General features: G+C 43.5%; 1 protein-coding gene across 4 annotated transcripts in view; it reads right to left on the reverse strand.

Annotated features, from left to right (window-relative positions):
- Positions 1–27,388, reverse strand: part of LOC126199289 (glucose dehydrogenase [FAD, quinone]-like) — a 205,452-nt gene that overhangs the window by 126,455 nt on the left and 51,609 nt on the right. For all 4 annotated transcript variants that reach the window (XM_049936108.1, XM_049936109.1, XM_049936106.1 and 1 more), the window contains one exon: positions 18,660–18,922. In XM_049936108.1, coding sequence (XP_049792065.1) covers positions 18,660–18,922 — 263 coding nt within the window. The remainder of the gene's footprint in view (positions 1–18,659; positions 18,923–27,388) is intronic.

Here is a 27,388-nt window from a genome sequence, read left to right on the forward strand (position 1 = left end):
TCAAGATGGCTGAGCCTCTGTGGAGGTAGTGAATCTTAGTGCTCATATTAGTCCCCAAGCTTTTGAAGTTTCTGAGCATGTTTTGTACCAGTTCCTCATAATTAAGTGCTTTATGGTTACCTAAGAAATTCTTGACAACAGAGACAAAAATGCTCCAGGCAGATTCTTCAATGCAATTCATAACCTTGATGAATTCCAAATCAAGTATAAGCTTCCGAATTTGGGGACCATCAAATATACCAGCTTCTAATTTTTCATTTCTGAGTCCAGGGAATGATTTGCATATATATTTGAAACAGTCACTATTTTTGTCCAATGCTTTCACGAATTGCTTTATTAGACGAAGCTAGATATGAAGTGGTGGAAGAATGATTTTGTCCCTGTCAACTAATGTTTCTTTTAGGATATTAGCTGCTCCTGCAGTAAAGCTATTTCTTGATGGCCATGAAACTTTTTCCCAGTGGTCATGCTTTGCTCTGCTGTCCCACATGCAAATAAAGCAAGGGAATTTTGTGTATCCACTTTGCTGTCCAAGCAAAAAGTTAGCCGTTTTTAAATCAACACAGATTGGCGATTGGTGTTGACTATAACGAAGTATTCCTCATGAAATTTCGTCGAGTGGCCAATTGGAATGCATACACAGCAGTTACCATTATGCAGCAAGACACATTTTAGGCTTCTGGTTGAGCAATCGATAAAAAGCCTCCAGTCTCGAGGTTGATATTTTCGTAATCCCACTGCAGTAAACAAGTGCACCATCTTGACTGAAGTATGGAAGTAGATCTTCTTATCTTGTCCGGTAAACTGTGGTTTTTGTTCCTGATTGTAGACAATTCTTCTCATTTAGTCTAGATGCCAATTCAGAAGACTCTATAGAACGACCGAGGTCTCTTATCAAATCGTTAAGCTCTTCCTGACTGAAGAGCTGATGTCTTGTGGAACTTCCTTCGTATTCACAATGAAATGATAGTATGGCATTGTTGTCCGGGAGGCCCCATACGGGGGAGTTCGGTCGCCGTATTGCAAGTCCTTTTTAATTGACTCCACTTCGACGACTTGCGAGTCAATGATGATGAAGGACACACAACACCCAGTCATCTCGAGGAGGAGAAAATCCATGACCCCGCCGGGAATCGAACCCGGGACCCCGTGCGCGGGAAGCCAGAACGCTACCACATAGAATTCAGATTCACTACTACTAGTTTTCAAGTCCTGCAAATCATCAGCATTTGAAGGAAGTAGTTTTGGCTGAGTGGTCATCGCTATGTGGCACAGGTCTTCTTGCTGATTGTAAATGGGGACATTCCCACTTACGTTTCTTGTAGCGATTGAAACCTTTTACATTGACAGTGCAAAAATAATAATCATTATGGTGGTTTTTTGGCTCTCGCCACACCATTGGCGCTCCAAAAATTTAAATCCCTTGGTTTACCATTAGTTCACAGTCGTAAAGACTCGATAAAGCTTTCGCAAACTTTATGAGGAGTCCAATGTTTATCTTGGTCTCCCAATTTAATCCCAAAATACGCAAGATAGACCTGTTTCACAAAGTCAATAATGTTCTTCCGTTGTTATTGCGGAGGCTATTCTCCAAAAACTATAGCGGAACACATTCCTAGAAATTGTGAGACACAAGAGGACGTCTCAAATTACTACCACGTCCCATAATCTCACCTTTTCCTCTACAACGTGTAAAATATAAGATGTTACATTTGTACATACCCAATCACGAAATATAAAATGGATAGGCACACAGAATTATGGAATTCATAACCGATTTACTGATAATTTAACGATGAAACGCTGCATGTTAGAGATAGCCTGATCTAAGAAACAAGAGCCAATTGGGCAAATCCGTTTTCAGATTCAGATTCAGCGTACCAAATATACCCAGTATACGTTCAAATATTCCTGGCAACAAGATTTTTTTTTTCTTTGTAGTGCTGTGTTACGCACTGCAGGGCTTGGCAATAAAGTTTTCTGCGAGCAACCTTCTAAAGGAACGCATAGATTGAGACAGTAAATTTCGTGAGGGGTCAAACTGCAGTCACAACCACACATGATAAGATCATACAAACATCGATTCGCCCCAATAACTAACTAATCAAAACTATTTTTATTTTTACATTTTCCGACAGATTTTTAACTTCTTAGCAGTTCACCGGCGTGATTCCAAAAGCTTTTATCTGTACAAAAGAATTTAATTTTGAACGTTGTATTTAACGTAGTACGTTTTAATGACTACCGGTATCTCTTCGATATTCTGAAGCTGTAAAGGCCTCCTCCTGTTTCCAGAATATTACATGGAATGAGATGCTCAACATTCTGTTCGTCCCTAAGGGTGTTTCTGAAAGTCGTTTATCCAAAAATCTCTCTTAAGGCTTTCGAGAAGACTGCATGGAAATCTCAGAGAACATGTAGCTGGTAATTTATTTGTCCGAGGAACGAATGAGAGTTGTTATACTGCATTAAACCGACCGAAAATACACTACTGGCCATTAAAATTGCTACACCAAGAACAAAATGCAGGTGATAAACCGGTATTCATTGGACAGATATATTATAATAGAACTGACATGTGATTACATTTTCACGCAATTTGGCTGCATAAATCCTGAGAAATCAGTACCCAAAACAACCACCTCTGGCCGTAATAACGGCCTTGATATGCCTGGGCATTGAGTCAAACAGAGCTTAGATGGCGTGTACAGGTACAGCTGTTCATGCAGCTTCAACACGATACCACAGTCTATTAAGAGTAGTGACTGGCGTATTGTGACGAACCAGTTGTTCAACCACCATTGACCAGACGTTTTCAATTGGTGAGAGATCTGGAGAATGTGCTGGCCAGGGCAGAAGTCGAACATTTTCTGTATCCAGGAAGGCCCGTACAGAACCCGCAACATGCGGTCGTGCATTATCATGCTGAAATGTAGGGTTTGGCAGGGATCGAATGAAGAGCAGAGCCACGGGTCGTAACACATCTGAAATGTAACGCCCACTGTTCAAAGTGCCGTCAATGCGAACAAGAGGTGACCGAGACGTGTAACAAATGGCACCCCATACCATCACGCCGGGTGATACGCCAGTATAGCGATGAGGAATACACGCTTCCAAAGTGCGTTCACCGCGATGTCGCCAAACACGGATGCACCCACATTATGATGCTGTAAACAGAACCTGGATTCATCCGAAAAAAAAAACGACGTTTTGCCATTCGTGCACCCAAGTTCGTCGTTGAGTACATCATCGCAAGCGCTCCTGTCTGTGATGCAGCGTCAAGGGTAACCGCAGCCATGGTCTCCGAGCTGATAGTCCGTGCTGCTGCAAACGTCGTCGAACTGTTCGTGCAAGTGGTTCTTGTCTTGCAAACGTCCCCATCTTTGACTCAGGGATCGAGACGTGGCTGCAGGATCGGTTACAGCCATGCGGATAAGATGGCTGTCATCTCGACTGCTAGTGATACGGGCCGTTGGGATCCAGCACGGCGTTCCTGAATCCACCGATTCCATATTCTGCTAACAGTCATTGGATCTCGTCCAACGCAAGCAGCAATGTCGCGATACGATAAACTGCAATCGCGATAGGCTACACTCCGACCTTTATCAAAGTCGGAAACGTGATGCTACGCATTATTATCATTATCTTTGGTCAGACAGAGTAATTATTTTTCGATTATTTTTACGTATCACCTTCTTCATACCGCCACCCCGTTCCTAAGGCTACCAGCGGTTGTTGTATCATCATAGCACATAACTTACGTAGCAAGTCAGGTATTTATCACTTTTGCCGGCCGCGGTGGTCTAGCGGTTCTAGGCGCGCAGTCCGGAACCGCGCGACTGCTACGGTCGCAGGTTCGAATCCTGCCTCGGGCATGGATGTGTGTGATGTCCTTAGGTTAGTTAGGTTTAAGTAGTTCTAAGTTCTAGGGGACTGATGACCACAGATGTTAAGTCCCATAGTGCTCAGAACCATTTGAACCAATTTATCACTTTTGGGTGAAATAACTCCATACATTCCAGAATTAAATATTACTACTTCCTTACCATCAAACCTCCTACATGGGAGTGTCAGTGGCGTATTACTCCCTCGCCAATTGGCTTCTGGTAATATGTCTACCAAGTTGGGTAGAAATTTCTCCGCCGGCCGGTGTGGCCGAGCGGTTCTCGGCGCTACAGTCTGGAACCGCGCGACCGCTACAGTCGCAGGTTCGAATCCTGCCTCGGGCATGGATGTGTGTGATCTCCTTAGTTTAGTTAGGTTTAAGTAGTTCTAAGTTCTAGGGGACTGATGACCTCAGATGTTAAGTCCCATAGTGCTCAGAGCCATTTGAACCATTTGAAATTTCTCCAGTCATCCTAGTGTTATGAATATATATACACCAAATACACAAATAAATACATCCATTTTTATATACAGAGTGTGGTAAAACGATGCCGCTAGACTTCGAGCGTCGTGGGTGATGTTTTGAGGAACAAATTGGCAATAGGCAACCCTGTCTTCGAACATCATTCAATGAGGCCACAAGCTGTTTTGTCATCCACTCGAAAGAGAAACTGAATTTTTTCGCTGATGAAACGCTAACGGAAGTCGTCACAAATGGGGCTGACAACACTCAGATGATGTCTAACACTCCAAAATTAGCGCAGAACTTTGTGTCGGCGAACTAACTCACATTTGATCCCGAAACGGACACATAACGTTGACCCATATAACGTCTACGGCGTGTGACGTAACTAGGTGACCTTTCTGGAAACGCATTCCTATCCTGAATTTGTTCCTAAAAACTCTCTCTGCAGCCTTTGAAGTTTGTTGGGCTCTTCTTGTTACACTCTGTATGTACAGAGTGTTCGGAAATTCCCGTAACAAACTTCTAGGACTTGTGGCGTGGAGTGAGTACATAATGTTTTGAATAGGGACCCATGTTCGGAAACGTGCCGTTTCAGTTCTACGACAGTTTCAGTTCAAATGTGTAACTCATCAGCTTCTGCTTAAGGAACTGAATTAGGCGTAACGCAGTACAATTATTAGGGAACAATTCGAAAGGAAACATAACGAAACATCCACTTATCACTTAAGCTGGTTTGTTTGTATTAACACTTCAATAGTACGTGTTTACATTACTCCAAAACAAAACAGATCCCAGCATACTATACGTACGGAACAGCACTGATGCGTTACAGCAGCAGCTCAATGGGGCGACCACCATCCTTGTTACATACATTGTACCTACGAAACATGTTCCGATACACACTCTCTTTACCACCTGGTGTCTCTTCAGTTTGTAGTGCGGCTGCCAGAGCTCGTGCCAGTAGATTTTCCTCTGTCGCTACAGGAGTCTCGTAAATCAACCATTGCATAAGACGCCACAAGAATCAGTCCATAGGAGTTAAATAGGGCGATCGCGGCTCCACGCGCACTGACCATCTCGGCCTGTACACTTGTCACCATGGCGTCCGTTGAGATGTCTCTGAACCACACGTGAGAAGTGAGGTGGTGCAGCATCATGCTGAAAGCACATTTCCTGATGGACATTCAATGGAACAGCTTCCAAAAACGGGTCCAATGCGTTCTGTAGAAACTTGTATGCGAAACCAGTTATCTTGAGTGGAACGGCGTATGGCTCAATCATATGATCGTCCAGAATAGCTACCCACACGTTAATACCAAACCGGCACTGAAACTGAATTTTCTCATTTTTAGAGTAATGAAAGGCGATCTGTTTTAATTTAAAAAAAAAAAACAAAAATCATTGAGCAGCCAAGATCGCAAAAAATATTTTTTATTTAAGACAACCGGTTTCAACAGACTTTGCTTCATCTTCAGGTCTTAACAGCTTATGTTGTAAAAAATGTTCGTTTTACGCTGAACCTCATGCGCAAGGTGTCAGCTGGATAAAAATCAGCTACTTATAAAAGGTTTATCATCTATAAAATATTTAAAAACGTAAAGCCTTTTATAAGAATAAAACGTTCTCGGTTTTCAAGCCGCGTCAATTCGAATATAATCTTCGAGCTATCGATGACCATCTCCGCCGTCGTCGTCAGGAGTTCACTGACTGCCGGGGCTGCTACAGTTGCTCGCTTATATAGGCATGATGACATCATCAGCAGCTAGCGGAGCTATTGCCTGTGGCAGCACCGATGACGTCAGGTGGTGACAAGGACAGGCGCCACGTTTGAAACTGCGGCTCCCTTGTCGTGCATCTGTCTTTGCTTTCTTTTGGTGTCCAACGCCCACCCCCATGCCCTGCTGAGTGTGTACCGCTGGTCGCTATTGAAATGGTTGTTGTTTAAACGAATCTCGGCCGCTTCCTTTATAACGGAGTCCCAATATGTAGATGCATCAGCCAACACTTTTGTATTTTCGATCTGTATTTTGTGTCCATTTTATAGGCAATGCTCCGCTACGGCCGACTTGTCAAGCTCCCTTTGTTTTATATGGTGCTTGTGCTCAGTACAACGCTCCGCAATCGTGCGAATTGTTTGTCCGATATACATGCTGCAACATTCACAGGGTACATCATACACGTCGGACACTCGAAGAGCAACATATCTCGTATCTTGGGGGCGGGGCTGGAATACAGTAAAGCATGGGCAACAGGGAGATTTAAATACTGGAACACGTGAGGCAATACTGACCTTACGACTTATCTTAGAAGAAAGATTAAGGAAAGGCAAACCTACGTTTCTAGCATTTGTAGACTTAGAGAAAGCTTTTGACAATGTTGACTGGAATACTCTCTTTCAAATTCTAAAGGTGGCAGGGGTAAAATACAGGGAGCGAAAGGCTATTTACAATTTGTACAGAAACCAGATGGCAGTTATAAGAGTCGAGGGACACGAAAGGGAAGCAGTGGTTGGGAAGGGAGTAAGACAGGGTTGTAGCCTCTCCCCGATGTTATTCAATCTGTATATTGAGCAAGCAGTGAAGGAAACAAAAGAAAAATTCGGAGTAGGTATTAAAATCCATGGAGAAGAAATAAAAACTTTGAGGTTCGCCGATGACATTGTAATTCTGTCAGAGACAGCAAAGGACTTGGAAGAGCAGTTGAACGGAATGGATGGTGTCTTGAAGGGAGGATATAAGATGAACATCAACAAAAGCAAAACGAGGATAATGGAATGTAGTCGAAGTAAGTCGGGTGATGTTGAGGGTATTAGATTAGGAAATGAGACACTTAAAGTAGTAAAGGAATTTTGCTATTTGGGGAGCAAAATAACTGATGATGGTCGAAGTAGAGAGGATATCAAATGTAGACTGGTAATGGCAAGGAAAGCGTTTCTGAAGAAGAGAAATTTGTTAACATCGAGTATAGATTTAAGTGTCAGGAAGTCTTTTCTGAAAGTATTTGTATGGAGTGTAGCCATGTATGGAAGTGAAACATGGACGATAAATAGTTTGGACAAGAAGAGAATAGAAGCTTTCGAAATGTGGTGCTACAGAAGAATGCTGAAGATTAGATGGGTAGATCACATAACTAATGAGGAGGTACTGAATCGGATTGGGGAGAAGAGGAGTTTGTGGCACAACTTGACCAGAAGAAGGGATCGGTTGGTAGGACATGTTCTGAGGCATCAAGGGATCACCAATTTAGTATTGGAGGGCAGCGTGGAGGGTAAAAATCGTAGGGGGAGACCAAGAGATGCATACACTAAGCAGATTCAGAAGGATGTAGGTTGCAGTAGGTACTGGGAGATGAAGAAGCTTGCACAGGAGAGCTGCATCAAACCAGTCTCAGGACTGAAGACCACAACAACAACAGGTTTGAGGATGGGGTATAATAACAAGCTTGAGATAGGGATTGTTGGTAGACATACGTTCACAGGCGCAGTAATTGGTAACACCATACCTATAAACACAATTTAGCGTTCTTCAAAAATGCCGTGCACAGAACTAATTCCATCCCGCTCAGTCCTCAGAACAAGGGTGAAGAAATGAAAACAATTACACAAATAGCGGTTTGATACAGGTATAATAGATAGGATAGAATTAGCGTTAGAGCACAGAAACCAACAAAATCGAAAAAAGTTTAGAGTAAAGCCAAACAGCCGGCCGCGGTAGTCTCGCGGTTCTAGGCGCGCAGTCCGGAACCGTGGGACTGCTACGGTCGCAGGTTCGAATCCTGCCTCGGGCATGGATGTGTGTGATGTCCTTAGGTTAGTTAGGTTTAAGTAGTTCTAAGTTCTAGGGGACTGATAACCACAGCAGTTGAGTCCCATAGTGCTCAGAGCCATTTGAACCATTTAAAGCCAAACTGGTGAGGTTACGTAACAACAAATGGATGAAAATTGCATTCTGGACGGACACCTGGAGCAGATGCTGAAGCGTTAAGCCTGGAACAAGTGAGGATTGGTTAGCCGGAGTTTATGAAATGAAGTGTTAGATTGTTAAATGAAAGGCGTGGGGCAAAGGGGAAGGAAGTTTAAAGTAAGGTTTAAAGAGCATAATAATAAGGATATTGGGTCATCGGCAGTGGCGAAACTTCAATAGTGAACAGCATTCGTTCGGTAACGTCACAGACAGCATGAGGATATTGCACTTTGAGGATAAAGGGAAGTGCTGAGTTTTTGCGCTTCAAGACGGCAATGCGTCAGCGAGTTCAATGGAAAGACAAAAGTGTCAAAGGGCCATTCGGGGCAGATTTTAACGACATCCTCCTTGGGTAGCAGCCACCAACTTATTCGAATTAGCAGCGTTAGATTTTATGTTTTATATTTGACCATTGTGACGGAAAAAAAATCGCAGCACCAAAAATGACATTTCAGGAATACATTTGTTGAGGTATCGTATTTAATGATTACCATAGCAGGATTACACGTTAATACGAATGCTAGATAAACCATTGCAGATGTGAAATGCTGGTAAATTAAAAACTTATGTAACCCCCAGAACGTCGAATGCAAGCATGAAAACGCGCATGTGTTGTACTGTACAGGTGCCGGATGTCAATTTGTGGGATGGAGTTCCACGCTAGCTGCCTTTTGTTGGTCAATACCTAAACGGTTAATCATGTCTATGGATGACACTGGGGATGTCGTCCGTTGATGTTCCAAATGTGCTCCACTAGAGACAGATATGGTGATCGAGCAGCCTAAGGAACAACTCGATGCTCTGTAGAGCATGTTGAGCTTCAACAGCGGAATGTGAGAGAGCGTTATCCTGTTGGAAAACACCCTCTGCAATGCTGTTCATGAACGACAGCACAAGAGACTGAATTACCAGACTGACGTATAAATTTTCAGTCAGAGTGCGTGGGATAGCCGCGAGAGTGCTCCTTCTGTTATATGAAATCTTAACCCAGACCATAAACCTAGCTGTAGGTCCAACGTGTCTAGCAAGCAGACAGGTTAGTTGCAGGTTCTCAACTGGTCTCCTAATCAACACACGGCGAAAATTGGCACCGAAGGAGATCCAACTTTCATGAGAAAACACAACAGACCTCCCCCTCCCCCATGCCCTCCAGTGAATTTCGCTTAACACCACTGAAATCACAGATGGCATTAATTTGGGGTCGGTGGAATGTCCGCTACAGGGCGTCTGGCTCGGAGCTCTCCATGAAGTAACTGATTCGAATGGCTCTGAGCACTATGGGACTTAACATCTTAGGTCATCAGTCCCCTAGAACTTAGAACTACTTAAACCTAACTAACCTAAAGACATCACACACATCCATGCCCGAGCCGGGATTCGAACCTGCGACCGTAGCAGTCCCGCGGTTCCGGACTGCAGCGCCTAGAACCGCACGGCCACCGCGGCCGGCGTAACTGATTCGTAAAAGTTCGTGAAATCTGGTAGTAAAGGGAAGGCAGGATTCGGTTGCGATTGTGGATGGGGCCGTAATCAGTTGCTATTGGGTGCCTTTTACAGTTACACACAATTTATTTTAAACCAGTAATTCCAGACTCAACAATAAATAAAAATACCACACTTTATTAATAAAGGAATAAAGAACTGTGCAAATAATTGTGTTTTCAATGAGTTACAATTTAGCAAATCACCATTAACTACAGGTACAGCAGGGAATGTTTTAAAAGCAAGCCACTGTGACCTGGGCAGAAGGCCTTACACGCTGCAATTTACAAATAACAGGTATTGAAATATTAAAGGCAAGTCGCCACAAACACAGCAGTAGGCATCAGACGCCAGGAATGGCAGTAAATAAGGGTTTAAGGCTTACTGCTAAAATACAAATACCAAATTAATATTTTAAGGCCAATGACCACAATCACAACTGAAGGCCTTACAAGCCAGGAACGGCAATAATATAAAAAATTTATAAACCTGCTGTAAAACAGCAAATACATAGCAAAGGTTAATTAAAAAAAAACAAGCAACTGATCACCAAAAGGGTCAAATAAGATGATGGTAAACTTTGTAACACAAACCTTAACATCTACTGAACACTACACTGCTAGATTTATTCCAGAAGGAGATCAGAACTATTAACTAGGCACATATAACCTTCAATGTAGGTATTGCAAGTTATAATAATAAATAATACAATAATAAAACACAAAGATCAGTACGTAAGTTCCTTAAAGGGTACTGAGGCAGATTATAACCGCAGAGGGCGTGGACTGAAGGAGCGTTACACTGAACTACTGGCCATCAGACCTCCTTTTAGAACACACATGTCTTACAAGAACCAAGGGGCCACAGACGGTGCTCCAAGAATCTTTCTCTGAGAAGCCCGGCAACAAACACTTTTACGAGCGATGAGATAGGCAGCCAAGAGTTGCATTCACTTCGCAAGATGGTAACTCAGACTAGTGACAGTCTAACGAATGACTAATGATAATCTTGCTGAAGCTACCTGACGTCCGATAAACCAAATGCAACGATGGAACAATACGCCACAGCTGGAACCGGCGATCTGCACTGCTTCCTCAGAATACTATGTTTAGAGCGCTCGGAACGAGAAAGGAATTACTACCACCAGAGTAGAAGAATCACCAACCGGCCCCCAGGGCAGGTAACTGGGGCGTTAGCTGCCACCAGGCGAGAAAAATTACCGCTGGTTGAACTTAACAAATTGTAACAAGTTGAACGCAGTAAATAGTAATGAGAAGTCTAGGAAAGCTAATCAGATTCGCCTTCCCCAAGCACTCCACTCGCTGCTCTTTGCCTCTGCGACACCACGAGCAGCAACGCGAATCCAAGTCACTGGAGAATCGCGAGATTTCACTATGGTGGAGGTTTCTCTACTTGAATTGAAATGCAGTCGTCATAAAGCTTGCTGGATCCGGTTTACGACGAGGTCGGGCACCCTCGTGACCACAGCGCTTCCATCCGGCAGTCCATGAGTGCCGCCAGCGGTCCCGGCTCGTTCTGGCACTGTGCGGACCTGGCTCCTCCTGAGTCCCCAACTGAACTGGCCCACTCACACAATCCGGAAAAACGACGACATCGCCCCAAAGATAGGGCAACAGTTACTACATATCGACAACCGTCACTGCTGCCACTAGCTGACAGGACACGCCTGCGAAACCGAGTGGCGCCATGAAACACGACAAGAAGACAAACAGCCGCAACCATTCCAACTAAACGATACCGTCCGGCGGAAACCTACAAACGGCACCAAAGCGAGCCGCAGCACGGCTCAGTTCGTTCTGTCACTACGGTGCCAACTGCTGCTCAGATAGCGCTGCAGATTCAGTAGGTCCCGCCACAGCCATTCGCCGAACACGATGGTCTTCCCTTTTGGCAGTGCCACGTGGCCGTCCGGAGTCCTGTCTTCTTGCGACTTTTCATTCTCATCATCACCGCTGCCGGAAATCATGTTCAATGGCTACATTCCTGCTAAGTATTTCTGCAATACTGCAGAAGTTCAAATTGAATGAGTTGTTTATAATCGTGTCTTTGTCATCTTAAAGGCATTCTTGAGTAACACCAACTCACCACGTCCATTCAATAACACTCACGATTGTTACAGAGTGCATTTAAAGCAAACGTCTTTTGCATCCTCATAGTGTTACGCGACAAGCGCGAAATTTGAATAGACATCATCTTTCAGATGTAGAAACACGCCTAACAACTTTCGTTTTTGTATCACAGCTCCCTCTCGGTGTTGCAATTTTTTTTTCCTCAGTGTCTGTGGATGCACAAGTTACACTATAGATGTAGTATCGATTTTTACAATTTATTGGTCCTTGACACATAAAATGTTCGTAGATTTTATGATAGACAATTGCATCATTGTCTGCGACATTCGCGTTAGAGGAATGTTCTATCTTTGATAGGTAACAGCTGCTGCCTTTGGTCTACAACTACACTTTGAGATTTTAAAACACCAACATGAGGTGTTCCAAGAAGAGTTTTACGTTTGACTATGGGTGTTTGATGCGAGGTTTTTTTTTGTCGGTGGCTAATGGCGTAGAAGGTTTAAGGAATATGGTACAATAGGACGATGTAAATATTTTTTTGTATGTTGGCCATTACTTGTAGTGTGACGATTTATTGATTGGGTTCCTTGTTTTTAGCGCCCGATGATGGAGTAACGTAGTCCCAAAACATACTGCGCTAAAAATGTCACCCATTTGGCAATTGGTGGCGTAACGTTCTCAGTGCCGAACATGTAATAATGTTGAAAAGTAGTTCTGTCAAAAGCTGCTAACATGGAGTTCTCTATAAAATGCGTGAAAGTACGGTTTGTGGATGCAAACAAAAATGCAGTATAACGAAAGCAATATTCTTATGTGTTTAAATCGAGCACTTCGGACACGGATCTGTAAGCAGCAACAAATATGCGTATGTCCACAGAACACCATATGATGAGACCAGCTTCTATTTTACATGAAATTAAAACAAATACAGAATCATATACTGCACGCAGTATTACGGATGCGAGGAGAAATCAAGCAGTATACGAGTAACGTATAAGGGACGATCAAAAAGTTGCAGTTCTAAGGCCGTACAATCCGGAACTGTAATGCTAGTCAGGCAAAATCACCGTGAGCGTTGAGGCAAGCATCCCACCGACACACCGACTAGAAGATACCCGTTTGATAAAACATCATGTCGTGCTGTGTGAAGAAGTCCGTATCTGCCTGCTACACATCGTCGTCATACAGGAGTCGTCGATCCTCCAAAGCGTTCTTGAAGGGACCAAAGACGTGATAATTGCATGGGGAGAGATCAGGACTGTAGGGCGATTGCTCGAGTGTCTTCCATTTCAGTTGGCGTAACTTCTGTATCACGACATTTGTGGTATTGGGACGTACGTTATCGTGTAGCAGCAGCACCCCTTGTCGTAGTTTTCCCGAATGTGATTTTCGATAGGTATGCTTTCTCATACACATTCTTCACTCTCCGATGAATGTCTGCCGGAGTTTATCCTACTGCAGCCATGGAAAGAACAACAGTATGATGGTCCTTTTTGGATAAGTTTGGTAATAACGTCAGCACAGTTCACGTTTCCGCATTTAGCGCATGCTCATCGGAAAGACACGAACGTCACTTTAATCTCTTGTCTACATGTTGGTGCTTATACAGACTGCTGACTGAGGACGGCGTACTGAACACCTATTACATCAGTATTTACTTCATTTACAGACTAATAATTATAGCTATTACAAGTTTGTTTGATTTGTGGCGCGCTCTACTACAAGTCGTATGTTTTTAGGTTGTTTAGTGGCTCCAAGTATGTGTGGCAAAGGTGAGCCATTAATGCTTATTTTTCCTGGGCAGCAGGTCAGGTGTTGAAGTGTGGACGCGTAAACGCAAAACGGTTGATCTATACTGACAGGCGTAGTCCACAAAATTTCGGGTCTTGTGCATGCTGATAGGAAGACTGTTCAGGGCAGAAGAAAACAGCCAACACACTCATGTTTGTATGTATTAAGGTACCAAATATAAAAATACCCGTTCTTGTGCCTGTTACACCAGTGGTTCCGAACCTTTCTTAGACCATTATGCATGACTGCTATCAAAATTGATGGAAGACGAACGATATTTAGTTTATGTGTAGGCGGGAGGGGGCTGGGTGGTTGGGTTAGAATGAATGACAAAGGAATTCGTGGTGCATCGGAAGTGCTACCCACAACTTCTTCTCAGATAAGAAAGCTGACTGTCCACAGTGAGGATACACACTTGTTAAAATACATACTTCCACTTCAAATGGCTCTAAGCACTATGGGACTTAAAATCTGAGGTCATCAGTTCCCTAGACTTAGAACTACTTAAACCCAACTAACCTAAGGACATCACACACATCCATGCCCGAGGCAGGATTCGAACCTGCGGCCGTAGCAGCAGCGCGGTTCTGAACTGAAGCGCCTAGAAGCACTCGGCCACAGCGGCCGGCACATACTTTTACTGCCTCAATCTTTTCCATTGTGGCACTTGTTTGACCTGCATAAAGCAAATCCATTTAAAACCTTCAAGGACGAGATACGTTTGAAGTTCTCTAACGCTATAGATACAGCAATAAGGAATAGCGCAGTAGGCAGTACAGTTGAAGAGGAATGGACATCTCTAAAAAGGGCCATCACAGAAGTTGGGAAGGAAAACATAGGTACAAAGAAGGTAGCTGCGAAGAAACCATGGGTAACAGAAGAAATACTTCAGTTGATTGATGAAAGGAGGAAGTACAAACATGTTCCGGGAAAAGCAGGAATACAGAAATACAAGTCGCTGAGGAATGAAATAAATAGGAAGTGCAGGGAAGCTAAGACAAAATGGCTGCAGGAAAAATGTGAAGACATCGAAAAAGATATGATTGTCGGAAGGACAGACTCAGCATACAGGAAAGTCAAAACAACCTTTGGTGACATTAAAAGCAACGGCGGTAACATTACGAGTGCAACGGGAATTCCACTGTTAAATGCAGAGGAGAGAGCAGATAGGTGGAATACATTGAAAGCCTCTATGAGGGTGAAGATTTGTCTGATGTGATAGAAGAAGAAACAAGAGTCGATTTAGAAGAGATAGGGGATCCAGTATTAGAATCGGAATTTAAAAGAGCTTTGGAGGACTTACGGTCAAATAAGGCAGAAGGGATAGATAACATTCCGTCAGAATTTCTAAAATCATTGGGGGAAGTGGCAACAAAACGACTATTCTCGTTGGTGTGTAGAATATATGGGTCTGGCGATATACCATCTGACTTTCGGAAAAGCATCATCCACACAATTCCGAAGACGGCAAGAGCTGACAAGTGCGATTATTATCGCACAATCAGCTTAACAGCTCATGCATCGAAGCTGCTTACAAGAATAATATACAGAAGAATGGAAAAGAAAATTGCGAATGCGCTAGGTGACGATCAGTTTGGCTTTAGGAAAAGTAAAGGGACGAGAGAGGCAATACTGACGTTACGGCTAATAATGGAAGTAAGGCTAAAGAAAAATCAGGACACTTTCATAGGATTTGTCGACCTGGAAAAAGCGTTCGACAATATAAAATGGTGCAAGCTGTTCGAGATTCTGAAAAAATTGGGGGTAAGCTATAGGGAGAGACGGGTCGTATACAATATGTACAACAACCAAGAGGGAATAATAAGAGTGGACGATCAAGAACGAAGTGCTCGTATTAAGAAGGGTGTGAGACAAGGCTGTAGCCTTTCGCCCCTACTCTTCAATCTGTAAATCGAGGAAGCAATGATGGAAATAAAAGAAAGGTCCAGGAGTGGAATTAAAATACAAGGTGAAAGGATATCAATGATACGATTCGCTGATGACATTGCTATCCTGAGTGAAAGTGAAGAAGAATTAAATGATCTGCTGAACGGAATGAACAGTCTGATGAGTACACAGTATGGTTTGAGAGTAAATCGGAGAAAGACGAAGGTAATGAGAAGTAGTAGAAATGAGAACAGCGAGAAGCTTAACATCAGGATTGATGGTCACGAAGTCAATGAAGTTAAGGAATTCTGCTACCTAGGCAGTAAAATAACCAATGATGGACGGAGCAAGGAGGACATCAAAAGCAGACTCGCTATGGCAAAAAAGGCATTTCTGGCCAAGAGAAGTCTACTAATATCAAATACCGGCCTTAATTTGAGGAAGAAATTTCTGAGGATGTACGTCTAGAGTACAGCATTGTGTGGTAGTGAAACATGGACTGTGGGAAAACCGGAACAGAAGAGAATCGAAGCATTTGAGATGTGGTGCTATAGACGAATGTTGAAAATTAGGTGGACTGATAAGGTAAGGAATGAGGAGGTTCTACGCAGAATCGGAGAGGAAAGGAATATGTGGAAAACACTGATAAGGAGAAGGGACAGGATGATAGGACATCTGCTAAGGCATGAGGGAATTACTTCCATGGTACTAGAGGGAGCTGTAGAGGGCAAAAACTGTAGAGGAAGACAGAGATTGGAAGACGTCAAGCAAATAATTGAGGACGTAGGTTGCAAGTGCTACTCTGAGATGAAAAGGTTATTAGCACAGGAAAGGAATTCGTGGCGGGCCGCATCAAACCAGTCAGTAGAAAAAAAAAAAAAAAAAAAAAGGTTAAAATGTGTGCACTATACTTACTGTTCGCAAATCACTTGATTGCTGCACTTCTGGATGGGGAGAAATTGGAAGACTTCAACTGTTAATGCTTTGTGTCTGATCAGAGCCACTATTAGTAATAATAATAATACTGTCTACAATACTATAGTAGGCCTTATGCAGTCACTGCTATGTTGTACTGTCAATCAGTTCACTTATCTGCTACGAAGCAAGTAATGATGAAATTTATGGACTACCACAGGTACTATCTACAACTTGGAGCAGACATTTTCTTGAGATATTTAGCATTTTTTACGTATATGGCTTACTTTCATCATTAGCGATGTTCGGGACAAAGTACAACATATCTGTGTGTGTGTGCAGTGGGTGGACTATGTGAGGAACCTGTAACCTCCATCTCATTAGCGCTACCAAACAATAACTTGTATAATTAGTATTAGAGTCTTACAAAACTGCGATAATAGTAACGAGCTTTTGAAAATTATTTAGTTTCATGACTGAAACAGAATCGAATCGTTTAGTCTTTACCTCTCAGAAAACTTCATTTTACTTCTCAGGAGTAGTTATCCGCAGGTTGGGAACCACTGCGTTACACCCTGTACACCCGCATGGTAATCGCGCTACGTTGCATATACCAGGGCATTTCGAAAAGTAAAGATACAATGGCTCGCAGCCCTTAAATAGAACATTTATTTAGAAAACGTCAGTTACATCTTGTTAACTGGATTATTTGTTATTTTTCGACATAATCACCCCCGTTATCCAAACATTTGTTAAGTCGGTGCACAAGCTTTTGTATCCCACAGTCATAGAAGGTTGCCACATTTCAACTTCATCTTTGATGTCTTCAACGTCGTGGAATGATTTTCCACCAAGATCAGTTAACGGAAGACATGGAAGTCGGTGGGCACAAGGTTCGGGCTGTATGGCGGATGGTCCAATATGTCCCATTTGAATTGTTTGAGTAGTGCTTTGGTTACGAGCGCTGTGTGAGTCCGAGCGTTGTCATGAAGCAAGCGGACTCCACTTGTCAGCATTCCCCTGCGTTTGTTTTGAATTGCCCTTCGAAGACGTTTCAAACTGTGGCAATATGCAGCAGCATTAATTGTCGTTCCAGGAGGCATAAATTCAACAGAAGAATGCCTTGTCTGTCCCAAAAAACAGAAGCCATGATTTTCTTCGCTGAAATCGACGTTTTGCATTTCTTGGCATTTGGTGAATTCGAATGGCGCCATTGCATTGATTGTTGCTTGGATTCAGGTGTATGGCGGTAAATCCACGTCTCGTCACCTGTCACAATGTGATCAGGGAACTCATCACCTGCTTCAACATAGCGTGTGAGGAAGTCGAGGGCAAAGCCCATCCTTTTCTTTTTGTGTTCTTCCGTTAACAGTTTTGGAACCCAGTGCGCACAAAATTTCCTGTACCATAACTTGACAGGCACAATGTCATAAAGAGTTGTCATTGACACGTCCGGTATGATCTGATGCAATTCTTTCAATGTGAGACGTCTATTCGCACGAATTGCTTCCTCCGTTCGCCGAAGAAGGGCATCAGTGTTTACAGATGGCCGACCTGTTCTTTGTTCGTCATGAAAATGACGACACCATTTCGTTTTATTTTGTCGATTCATAATGTTCCCACAAACAGAAACACTTTCTTTGTGAATATCCGCTGGTCGCTGACCTTTTGCATGAAGAAAACGTATGACGGAGCGCACTTCGCATTTGGCGGGATTCTGAATCGGCGCAGCCGTTTTAAACACGACCTACTCCAGCCAGAAGCAACGTTGAACTGCCGAACGACCGCGAGGAGAAAGCTGACGGTTCAAGGTTAACACCAGTGTTGCCAACTTGCTCGCCAAAACTCTTCTGTTCCTCTGGCGTACGGTGTATCTTTACTTTCTGAAATACCCTCGTATACTACAGCAACGCCCTCTGCGGAAACTTCTTGATCGCTACTTATATGTACAGTACAGCTTAAAGCGTGCAACTGTTACAAGAAGTCGTAATCAGGAACACAATGCGATGAAACCGGCTGCTTTATACTACGAAAGGTATGCAGATATGGAAGACTTTAAATCACCGAACAGGAATACGTGATGATGGACTGATAAACTTGCAGCGCCCCAAGTGGCCCGGCAGCGAACTGGGCTCGTGTTAGCGGAAGTCCTAGTACGATTTCAGCGCTGTGGGCGTTTACCTTGGTGACTTGGGCGTTCTTGAGCACGTGCAGATTGTGGCGCGGCTTGCGCAGGAAGGCCCTGGCTGCGTTCCACCTGGTGCCGTTGCGCACGGTGCCGGGCAGCAGCCCGAAGCCCAGGACGCCGCCGCCGCTGCCGTCGGCTGGCCACGCGTTCAGGTCCTCCACTAGCGACTGGTTGAGCTCCGCCACCGCCTCCAGCAGCGCGCCCAGCAGCGGCTCCTCCTCTGCAAACGACTCCACTGCCAGCTCGCCGCCCACACCTGTGCGTATCGGTGTCACCCACTAGTCCCACAACTCATACAGCTTACCATGTATGACACATAGTACGAGGGTGAGTCAAAAGAAAACCTTACATATTTTTTAAAATGTTATTTATTGTGCAGAAGTGGTATAAAGCTGTATCACTTTTCAACATAATCTCCCCCACGCTCAATGTAAGTCCTCCAGCGCTTACAAAGTGCATAAATTCCTTTAGAAAAAAATTCTTCTGGTAGTCCGCGCAACCACTCACGCACCGCGTGGCGTACCTCTTCAGCAGAACTGAACCTCTTTCCTCCCATTGCGTCTTTGAGTGCTCCAAACATATGGAAATCTCTTGGGGCAAGGTCAGGTGAGTATGGTGGATGAGGAAGACACTCAAAATGCAGGTCTGTGATTGTTGCAACTGTTGTACGGGGCCGGCCGGGGTGGGCTAGCGGTTCTAGGCGCTACAGTCTCGAACCGCGCGACCGCTACGGTCGCAGTTTCGAATCCTGCCTCGGGCATGGACGTGTGTGATGTCCTTAGGTTAGTTAGGTCAGGCGTGCACTACACACAGGAAGCAGCTACTAGGGTAGCAGAGTACGTGTGGCGTGCACACGGGGGTTTTTTAGGTTAGAGGGACCCCCCCTTGGGCGAAACGATAAAATACCTGACGGCTTACCAGAGAGAACATCAGCATCGTTGATAAAGAACGTCCGTCCTCAGAGACCAAAAACAGGAAAAGTTAACGTAATATTGGTAAACTGCAGGAGTATCCAGGGCAAGGTTCCTGAATTAGTATCGCTTATTGAAGGAAATAGTGCGCATATAGTATTAGGAACGGAAAGTTGGTTAAAACCGGAAGTGAACAGTAACGAAATCCTAGACACAGAATGGAATATATACCGCAAGGATAGGATAAACGCCAATGGTGGAGGAGTATTTATAGCAGTAAAGAATTCAATAATATCCAGTGAAGTTATTAGCGAATGCGAATGTGAAATAATCTGGGTTAAGTTAAGTATCAAAGGTGGGTCAGATATGATAGTCGGATGCTTCTATAGACCACCTGCATCAGCAACCGTAGTAGTTGAGCGCCTCAGAGAGAACCTGCAGAACGTCGTGAAGAAGTTTCGTGATCATACTATTGTAATAGGGGGAGACTTCAATCTACCAGGTATAGAATGGGATAGTCACACAATCAGAACAGGAGCCAGGGACAGAGACTCTTGTGACATTATCCTGACTGCCTTGTCCGAGAATTACTTCGAGCAGATAGTTAGAGAACCAACTCGTGAAGCTAACGTTTTAGACCTCATAGCAACAAATAGACCGGAACTTTTCGACTCCGTGAATGTAGAAGAGGGTATCAGTGATCATAAGTCAGTGGTTGCATCAATAACAAGTGTAATAAGAAATGCCAAGAAAGGAAGGAAAATATATTTGCTTAACAAGAGTGATAGGGCACAAATCGCAGAATATCTGAGTGACCACCATCAAACGTTCATTTCTGAGGAAGAGGATGTGGAACAAAAATGGAAAAAATTCAGAAACATCGTCCAGTACGCCTTAGATAAGTTCGTACCGACTAAGGTCCAAAGCGAGGGGAAAGATCCACCGTGGTATAACAATCATGTACGAAAGGTACTACGGAAACAAAGAAAGCTTCATCATAGGTTTAAGAGTAGTCGAATCATAGCTGATAAGGAAAAGCTGAACGAAGCGAAAAAGAGCGTAAAGAGAGCAATGAGAGAAGCATTCAACGAATTCGAACATAAAACATTGGCAAACAATCTAAACAAGAACCCTAAAAAGTTTTGGTCATATGTAAAATCGGTAAGCGGATCTAAATCCCCTATTCAGTCACTCGTTGACCACGATGGCACCGAAACAGAGGACGACCGAAGAAAGGCAGAAATACTGAATTCAGTGTTCCGAAACTGTTTCACTGCGGAAAATCGTAACACGATCCCTAACTTCAGCCGTCGCACGGACGCCAAAATGGAAAATATTGAAATAAACGATATCGGAATTGAAAAACAACTGCTATCACTTAGTAGCGGAAAAGCATCCGGACCAGACGAGATACCCGTAAGATTCTACAGTGATTATGCTAAAGAACTTGCCCCCTTTCTATCAGCAATTTATCGTAGATCTCTGGAAGAACGTAAAGTACCTAGCGACTGGAAGAAAGCGCAGGTCGTTCCCATTTTCAAGAAGGGTCATAAATCAGATGAGAATAATTATAGGCCTATTTCGCTTACGTCAATCTGTTGTAGAATAATGGAACATGTTTTATGTTCTCGTATTATGACGTTCTTAGATAATACAAATCTCCTTCATCATAACCAACATGGATTCCGCAAACAGAGATCATGTGAAACTCAGCTCGCCCTATTTGTCCAAGAAATTCACAGTGCCGTAGACACTGGCGAGCAGATTGATGCCGTATTCCTGGACTTCAGGAAGGCATTTGATACGGTTCCGCACTTACGTTTAGTGAAAAAAATACGAGCTTACGGAATATCGGACCAGGTTTGTGATTGGATTCAGGATTTCCTAGAAGAAAGAACACAACATGTCATTCTTAACGGTTCAAAATCTGCAGATGTAGAGGTAATTTCGGGAGTACCGCAAGGAAGCGTGATAGGACCTTTATTGTTTACAATATACATAAATGACTTAGTTGACAACATCGGTAGCTCCGTGAGGCTATTTGCAGATGACACGGTTGTCTACAAGAAAGTAGCAACATCAGAAGACTCGTACGTACTCCAGGAAGACCTGCAGAGGATTAATGAATGGTGCGACAGCTGGCAGCTTTCCCTAAACGTAGATAAATGTAATATAATGCGCATACATAGGGGCAGAAATCCATTCCAGTACGATTATGCCATAGGTGGTAAATCATTGGAAGCGGTAACGACCGTAAAATACTTAGGAGTTACTATCCGGAGCGATCTGAAGTGGAATGATCACATAAAACAAATAGTGGAAAAAGCAGGCGCCAGGTTGAGATTCATAGGAAGAATTCTAAGAAAATGTGACTCATCGACGAAAGAAGTAGCTTACAAAACGCTTGTTCGTCCGATTCTTGAGTATTGCTCATCAGTATGGGACCCTTACCAGGTTGGATTAATAGAAGAGATAGACATGATCCAGCGAAAAGCAGCGCGATTCGTCATGGGGACATTTAGTCAGCGCGAGAGCGTTACGGAGATGCTGAACAAGCTCCAGTGGCGGACACTTCAAGAAAGGCGTTACGCAATACGGAGAGGTTTATTATCGAAATTACGAGAGAGCACATTCCGGGAAGAGATGGGCAACATATTACTACCGCCCACATATATCTCGCGTAATGATCACAACGAAAAGATCCGAGAAATTAGAGCAAATACGGAGACTTACAAGCAGTCGTTCTTCCCACGCACAATTCGTGAATGGAACAGGGAAGGGGGGATCAGATAGTGGTACAATAAGTACCCTCCGCCACACACCGTAAGGTGGCTCGCGGAGTATAGATGTAGATGTAGATGTAGAATTCTAAGTTCTTGGGCACATATGACCTCAGAAGTTAAGTCCCATAGTGCTCAGAGCCATTTGAACCTTTTTTTTTTTGTTGTTGTACGGGTAGTGTGGGGCTTTGAATTGTCATGTTGCAAAAGGACACCTGCTGACAGCAATCCACGTCGCTTTGATTTGATTGCAGGCTGCAGATGATTTTTTAGGAGATCTGTGTATGATGCACTGGTGACAGTGGTCCCTCTAGGCATGTAATGCTCCAAAATAACGCCTTTTTCGTCCCAAAAATGAATCAGCATAACCTTCCCTGCTGATGGTTCTGTTCGAAACTTCTTTGGTTTTGGTGATGAGGAATGGCGCCATTCCTCGCTCGCTCTCTTCGTTTCCGGTTGGTGGAAGCGACCCAAGGTTTCGTCCCCAGTAACGATTCTTGCAAGGAAGCCATCACCTTCTCGTTCAAAGCGCCGAAGAAGTTCTTCACAAGCATCAACAAGTCGTTCTCTCATTTCAGGAGTCAGCTGCCGTGGCACCCATCTTGCAGACACTATGTGAAACTGGAGCACATCATGCACAATGTGGTGTGCTGACCCATGACTAATCTGTAAACATGCTGCTATGTCATCCAGTGTCACTCGGTGGTTTTCCTTCAGTATGGCTTCAACTGCTGCAATGTTCTGTGATCACAACTCGTTGTGGACGAAGAACATCTTCCACTGAAGTCACACCATTTGCGAACTTCCTACTCCATTCGTAGACTTTCTGCTGTGACAGACATGCATCACCTTACTGAACCTTCATTCGTCGATGAATTTCAATAGGTTTCACACTTTCACTACGCAAAAACCGAATAACAGACCGCTGTTCTTCCCTGGAACAAGTCGCAAGTGGGGCGGCCATCTTTATACTGATACTGCGACGGTATGTGTGCATCTGCACTATGCTGCCACCTAGAGGTCATTCTGCACGCAGTTTGTAGCACGCTTATCAACTTACAGGATAACGGCGCGAAATTTTGATTTGTTATTACAAATTTAAGTTTTCCATTTGTCTCACCCTCGTATATGCACAATACAGAGTGTTCCTCAAAGGGCTATAAAACTTTCATACTTCATACAAACCTATTGATTTTTTCAAACGACTAAACTTAAAGAAACCGAATTATTTTTTAAAATCTATATACTTTCAAACTGTTCACAAAAGAACCTTTTATCCTTCAAAACACTCTCCATTACAGCTAAGGCGTTTGTTCCACAGGTGCCTCTACTGAAACATTACTTGTAGTCGTTTTTAAAAATGGCCGACAGCGCTTCCCTCGTTTTTTTTCTTAACTCCTTTGACATTGTCAAGTCGGTGTCCTTTCGTGCACCTTCTCATGTGTGGAAATAAGAACAATTCTCTCAGAGCCAGGTCAGGCGAGTAAGGTGCATAGGGGAGCGGGATCGTGTCATTTTTAGCCAAAATCTAACAGAGATGACTGTGTGCGCAGATACATTGTAGTGGTGGAAGAACAACTCTCCTGTCTGCCCAGGTATTTTTGACGAACACTGTTGCGCAATCTTCTTAAAACTTCAAAACAAAACGTTTGATTGACAGTCTGGCCTGGGGGAACAAGCTCTGAATGAACTACGACCTTGCAATATAAAAAACAAAACTACATTTTTATGTATTTGATTTGACTTGATAACATTCTTTTGGACGGGGTAATGACGACGTCTTCCACTGCCTCGACTGTTGCGTTGTTTCTGGGTTATAACCATAGCACCATGACTCATCGCCAGTAATGACCTTTAACAGAAAATCTCAATCAGTTTCAAGCTGTTGTTTCAAAGCACGAAATATTTCAACTCGACGTTCCTTTTAAATGTCAGTTATAACCCGAGGAACAAACATGGCAGCAACCGTTTTCATTTCCAAACCTTCCATTAAAATTTTCTGAACCAAACTCCAACACAACCCACTAATCTCCGACAGCTGATCAATTGTCTGTTAACGGTCTGTGAGCACAAGCTCTCGAATTTTTTCAGTATTTTCGTTGATTCGGGCAAGTTTGTCATCGAGGTTTGTCATCAATCGATATGTCGCCATTTTCAAATTGAGCAAACGATTCATGAACTTGAGTTTTTTCGATAGCGTCATTTTGGTAACCTGGTTTCAACATTAAAACAGTTTGTTGATACGTGGCCTTCAGCCGAGTATTAATATCTCTTAAAATTAATGTCCTTGTCTTGCCCTTAAGGCTTGAGATTGTTATTCTTTATTTTAATTGAAATGTTTTAAGATATGGTCTTCTGCCCTTTAAAATTGAAACTCTTCTTCTAGGCCTTAAGCCGTTAAATTATTTGTTGGTGAGCGGCCTTCAGCCGAGTTTTAATATCTCTTAAATTAATCTTCTTCTCTTGCCCTTAAGGCATAAGATTATTATGCTTCTGAATAGGGCCTTCAGCCCAATGTGCATGAAATGTTTTAAGATAAGGCCTTCTGCCTTTTGATGGAAACTCCTCTTACTGCTTAACATGCAACCTCCAGCCTACTTCCATTAAAATTAAATTGCTAAGGCCTTAAGCCGATTAGATTGAAGATTTAGAAAATATTCTTGGGTGAAAGCTCAAGAAGAACCTTGTATTTCAATTTTGGTTAAGCCTTGTGTCTTGGATTTTGAATGTGGCCTTCAACCGATCTAAAGTTAATCAAAGGAGGTCGATTAAAGTTTTGAGTGTTTTGCATCTTTGTTGTAATATTGTGTGTTAGTAAATAAAGTTTGTATGTTGAGTGCAACTGACAGGAACTCATTTTGGCCCATTTCCACAACCTAATCCGCTCTGTCCTGCTAGCCCAGGCATTTCAACGTCTTTGCGACGTTGACACTTCTATCGCCGCCATCTTGAATAAATTTATTAACAATGCACAGTGGAGCCATATGAAGGTTGTCCCCCTACTGAGGTGATCTCATAAATTCTCGATTGGGTTGAATCCAGGTAGTTTGGTGGCCAGGAGAGAGTGGTAAACTCATCCTGGTGCTCATCAAACCATGCATGTGTACCGAAAAGTGTGTGAACAGTTACCTAGTCCTGCTGGTAGATGCCATCGTGTCAAGGAATAACCAACTGCGTGTAGAGATGGATATGATTTACAAGGAGAGTTTCATACTTGTGTTGTTCCATTGTGCATTCTATACGATAACATCACCTGGGGGAAGCCACGAAATAATTTCGCAGACCATAAAGCTCACTTCTTCGGCCTGGACACTTGCGATGATTGTTGCAGGGCGTTCGCTTTAAGATGTTTCATGTTGTACACGTCAGGAGCCCTCTGTCCTATGGAGCATAAGATGTGATTCATCTGAAAAAGGCCACCTGTCGCAAACAAGTGGACGTTCAGTTGGCATCCAAATTCCTACCTTCGACGCTGATGAACAGCAGTCATCACGGTTGTACGAACCAGGCCCCTGCAGTGGACGGAACGTTCGTTGAACGGTCCTGAACCCCTTGGTTCATCTGGGCGGTCAGTTGCTCAACGGTCGCACGTCTATTCGCTCATACAGGTCTCCACAGCCGTAGTTCACCCCTGTTATCTATGGGCCGAGGTGCACCGCTGTTGTCCCAGCCCAGGTTCTGGATAGCTGTTTTGCCATGCACGGTGTTATTTAATCATGGTGTTTACCACACTCATCCTTCCAGAAATGCTTCCACCTTTGGCCCCAAAGGGAAACATCATGTTCTTTTGGGCATCAGATAAATCGCTCAGTTTCTGTATTATGACAACGGCTGCACTTTTTTTTCTGCGTTCCTGGTAGTGCTGCCAGCAGCCGTCTGTGAATGGTTATTGAACGTTGACGTCGGACAGAGATGGTGGTCGCATTAATGTGACCGGACCATGTAGTATTGGCACAGATTTTTTGAAGGATAGGTCTGCTGTGGGCACTCCCATAATCGAGGGCAATAACAGCCGTTTTCACAGGTCTCCATGCATACATTCCTGGTTTGACGAACGAGCAGGCAGCTGTTCACACCTCCACTGGCCCAGTAAACTGTCCCATCTCAATCCCACAGAAAAAGACATGGAATATTTGGAACATAAGTTGAAAGCTAATAATTAAATTCCCTGCAATTTTGTAGCTCTTACCGTTAATCAGTGGCCTCACTTCGATACGTCCTCCCCGAAAAAGAGTTGTGGGCTCTCTTCCTCGTCGAATTCTGGCCATAAAGGTGGTATTAAACAGTATTAATGAGATTTATCTGGGCGTGAATAATTTTTTGGTAGGACTGCTCATAGCTGCAAGCGTTTACAACACTTCATTAACTCGACACATACACTAGTGCCTTTAATAGAAGCAAAGTTTATAGAATTCCACATGTAGTGATTTACTCCCTTACTTGTACTTTTGATCAATACATATGCACCAGTTTCCATCTTTTCCACTTTGGTAATCCTAATTTTTGTAACTATTCCCATGTCGGTCATCGCCATCCTTTTTAGGGTTTCGTGCCTCAATCGGTAGAAACAGAGTCCTTAGGGTTCAGATAGTTCAAATGGCTCTGAGCATTATGGGACTTAACATCTGAGGTCATCAGTCCCCTAGAACTGAGAACTACTTAAAGCTAACTAACCTAAGGACATCACACACATCCATGCCCGAGGCAGGATTCGAATCTGCGCCAGTAGCGGTCGCGCTGTTCCAGACTGAAACGCCTAGAACCGCTCGGCCACAGAGGCCGGCACCCTTAGGGGATAGTTTTGTTGTTTATCTGTCCAACTGTTAAAAGCCCTTTTTCTCTGGGATGTCTCAAGTTGCAGTTTGTATCACATACTGAGGTCTATGATTCCTTGGTGACGTAAAATTTTGCAAACGCAATCAAAACATACGGACTTTTAGGTCATATATTATAAACTTACTCCTCAAAACTTATAGAGTACTTCCCATTGCCCTGGAATCATGAAATTGACAGAATTGAATGTTTCATCGT

This window comes from Schistocerca nitens, chromosome 8 (assembly GCF_023898315.1).
Source record: "Schistocerca nitens isolate TAMUIC-IGC-003100 chromosome 8, iqSchNite1.1, whole genome shotgun sequence".
NCBI lineage: Eukaryota > Metazoa > Arthropoda > Insecta > Orthoptera > Acrididae > Schistocerca > Schistocerca nitens.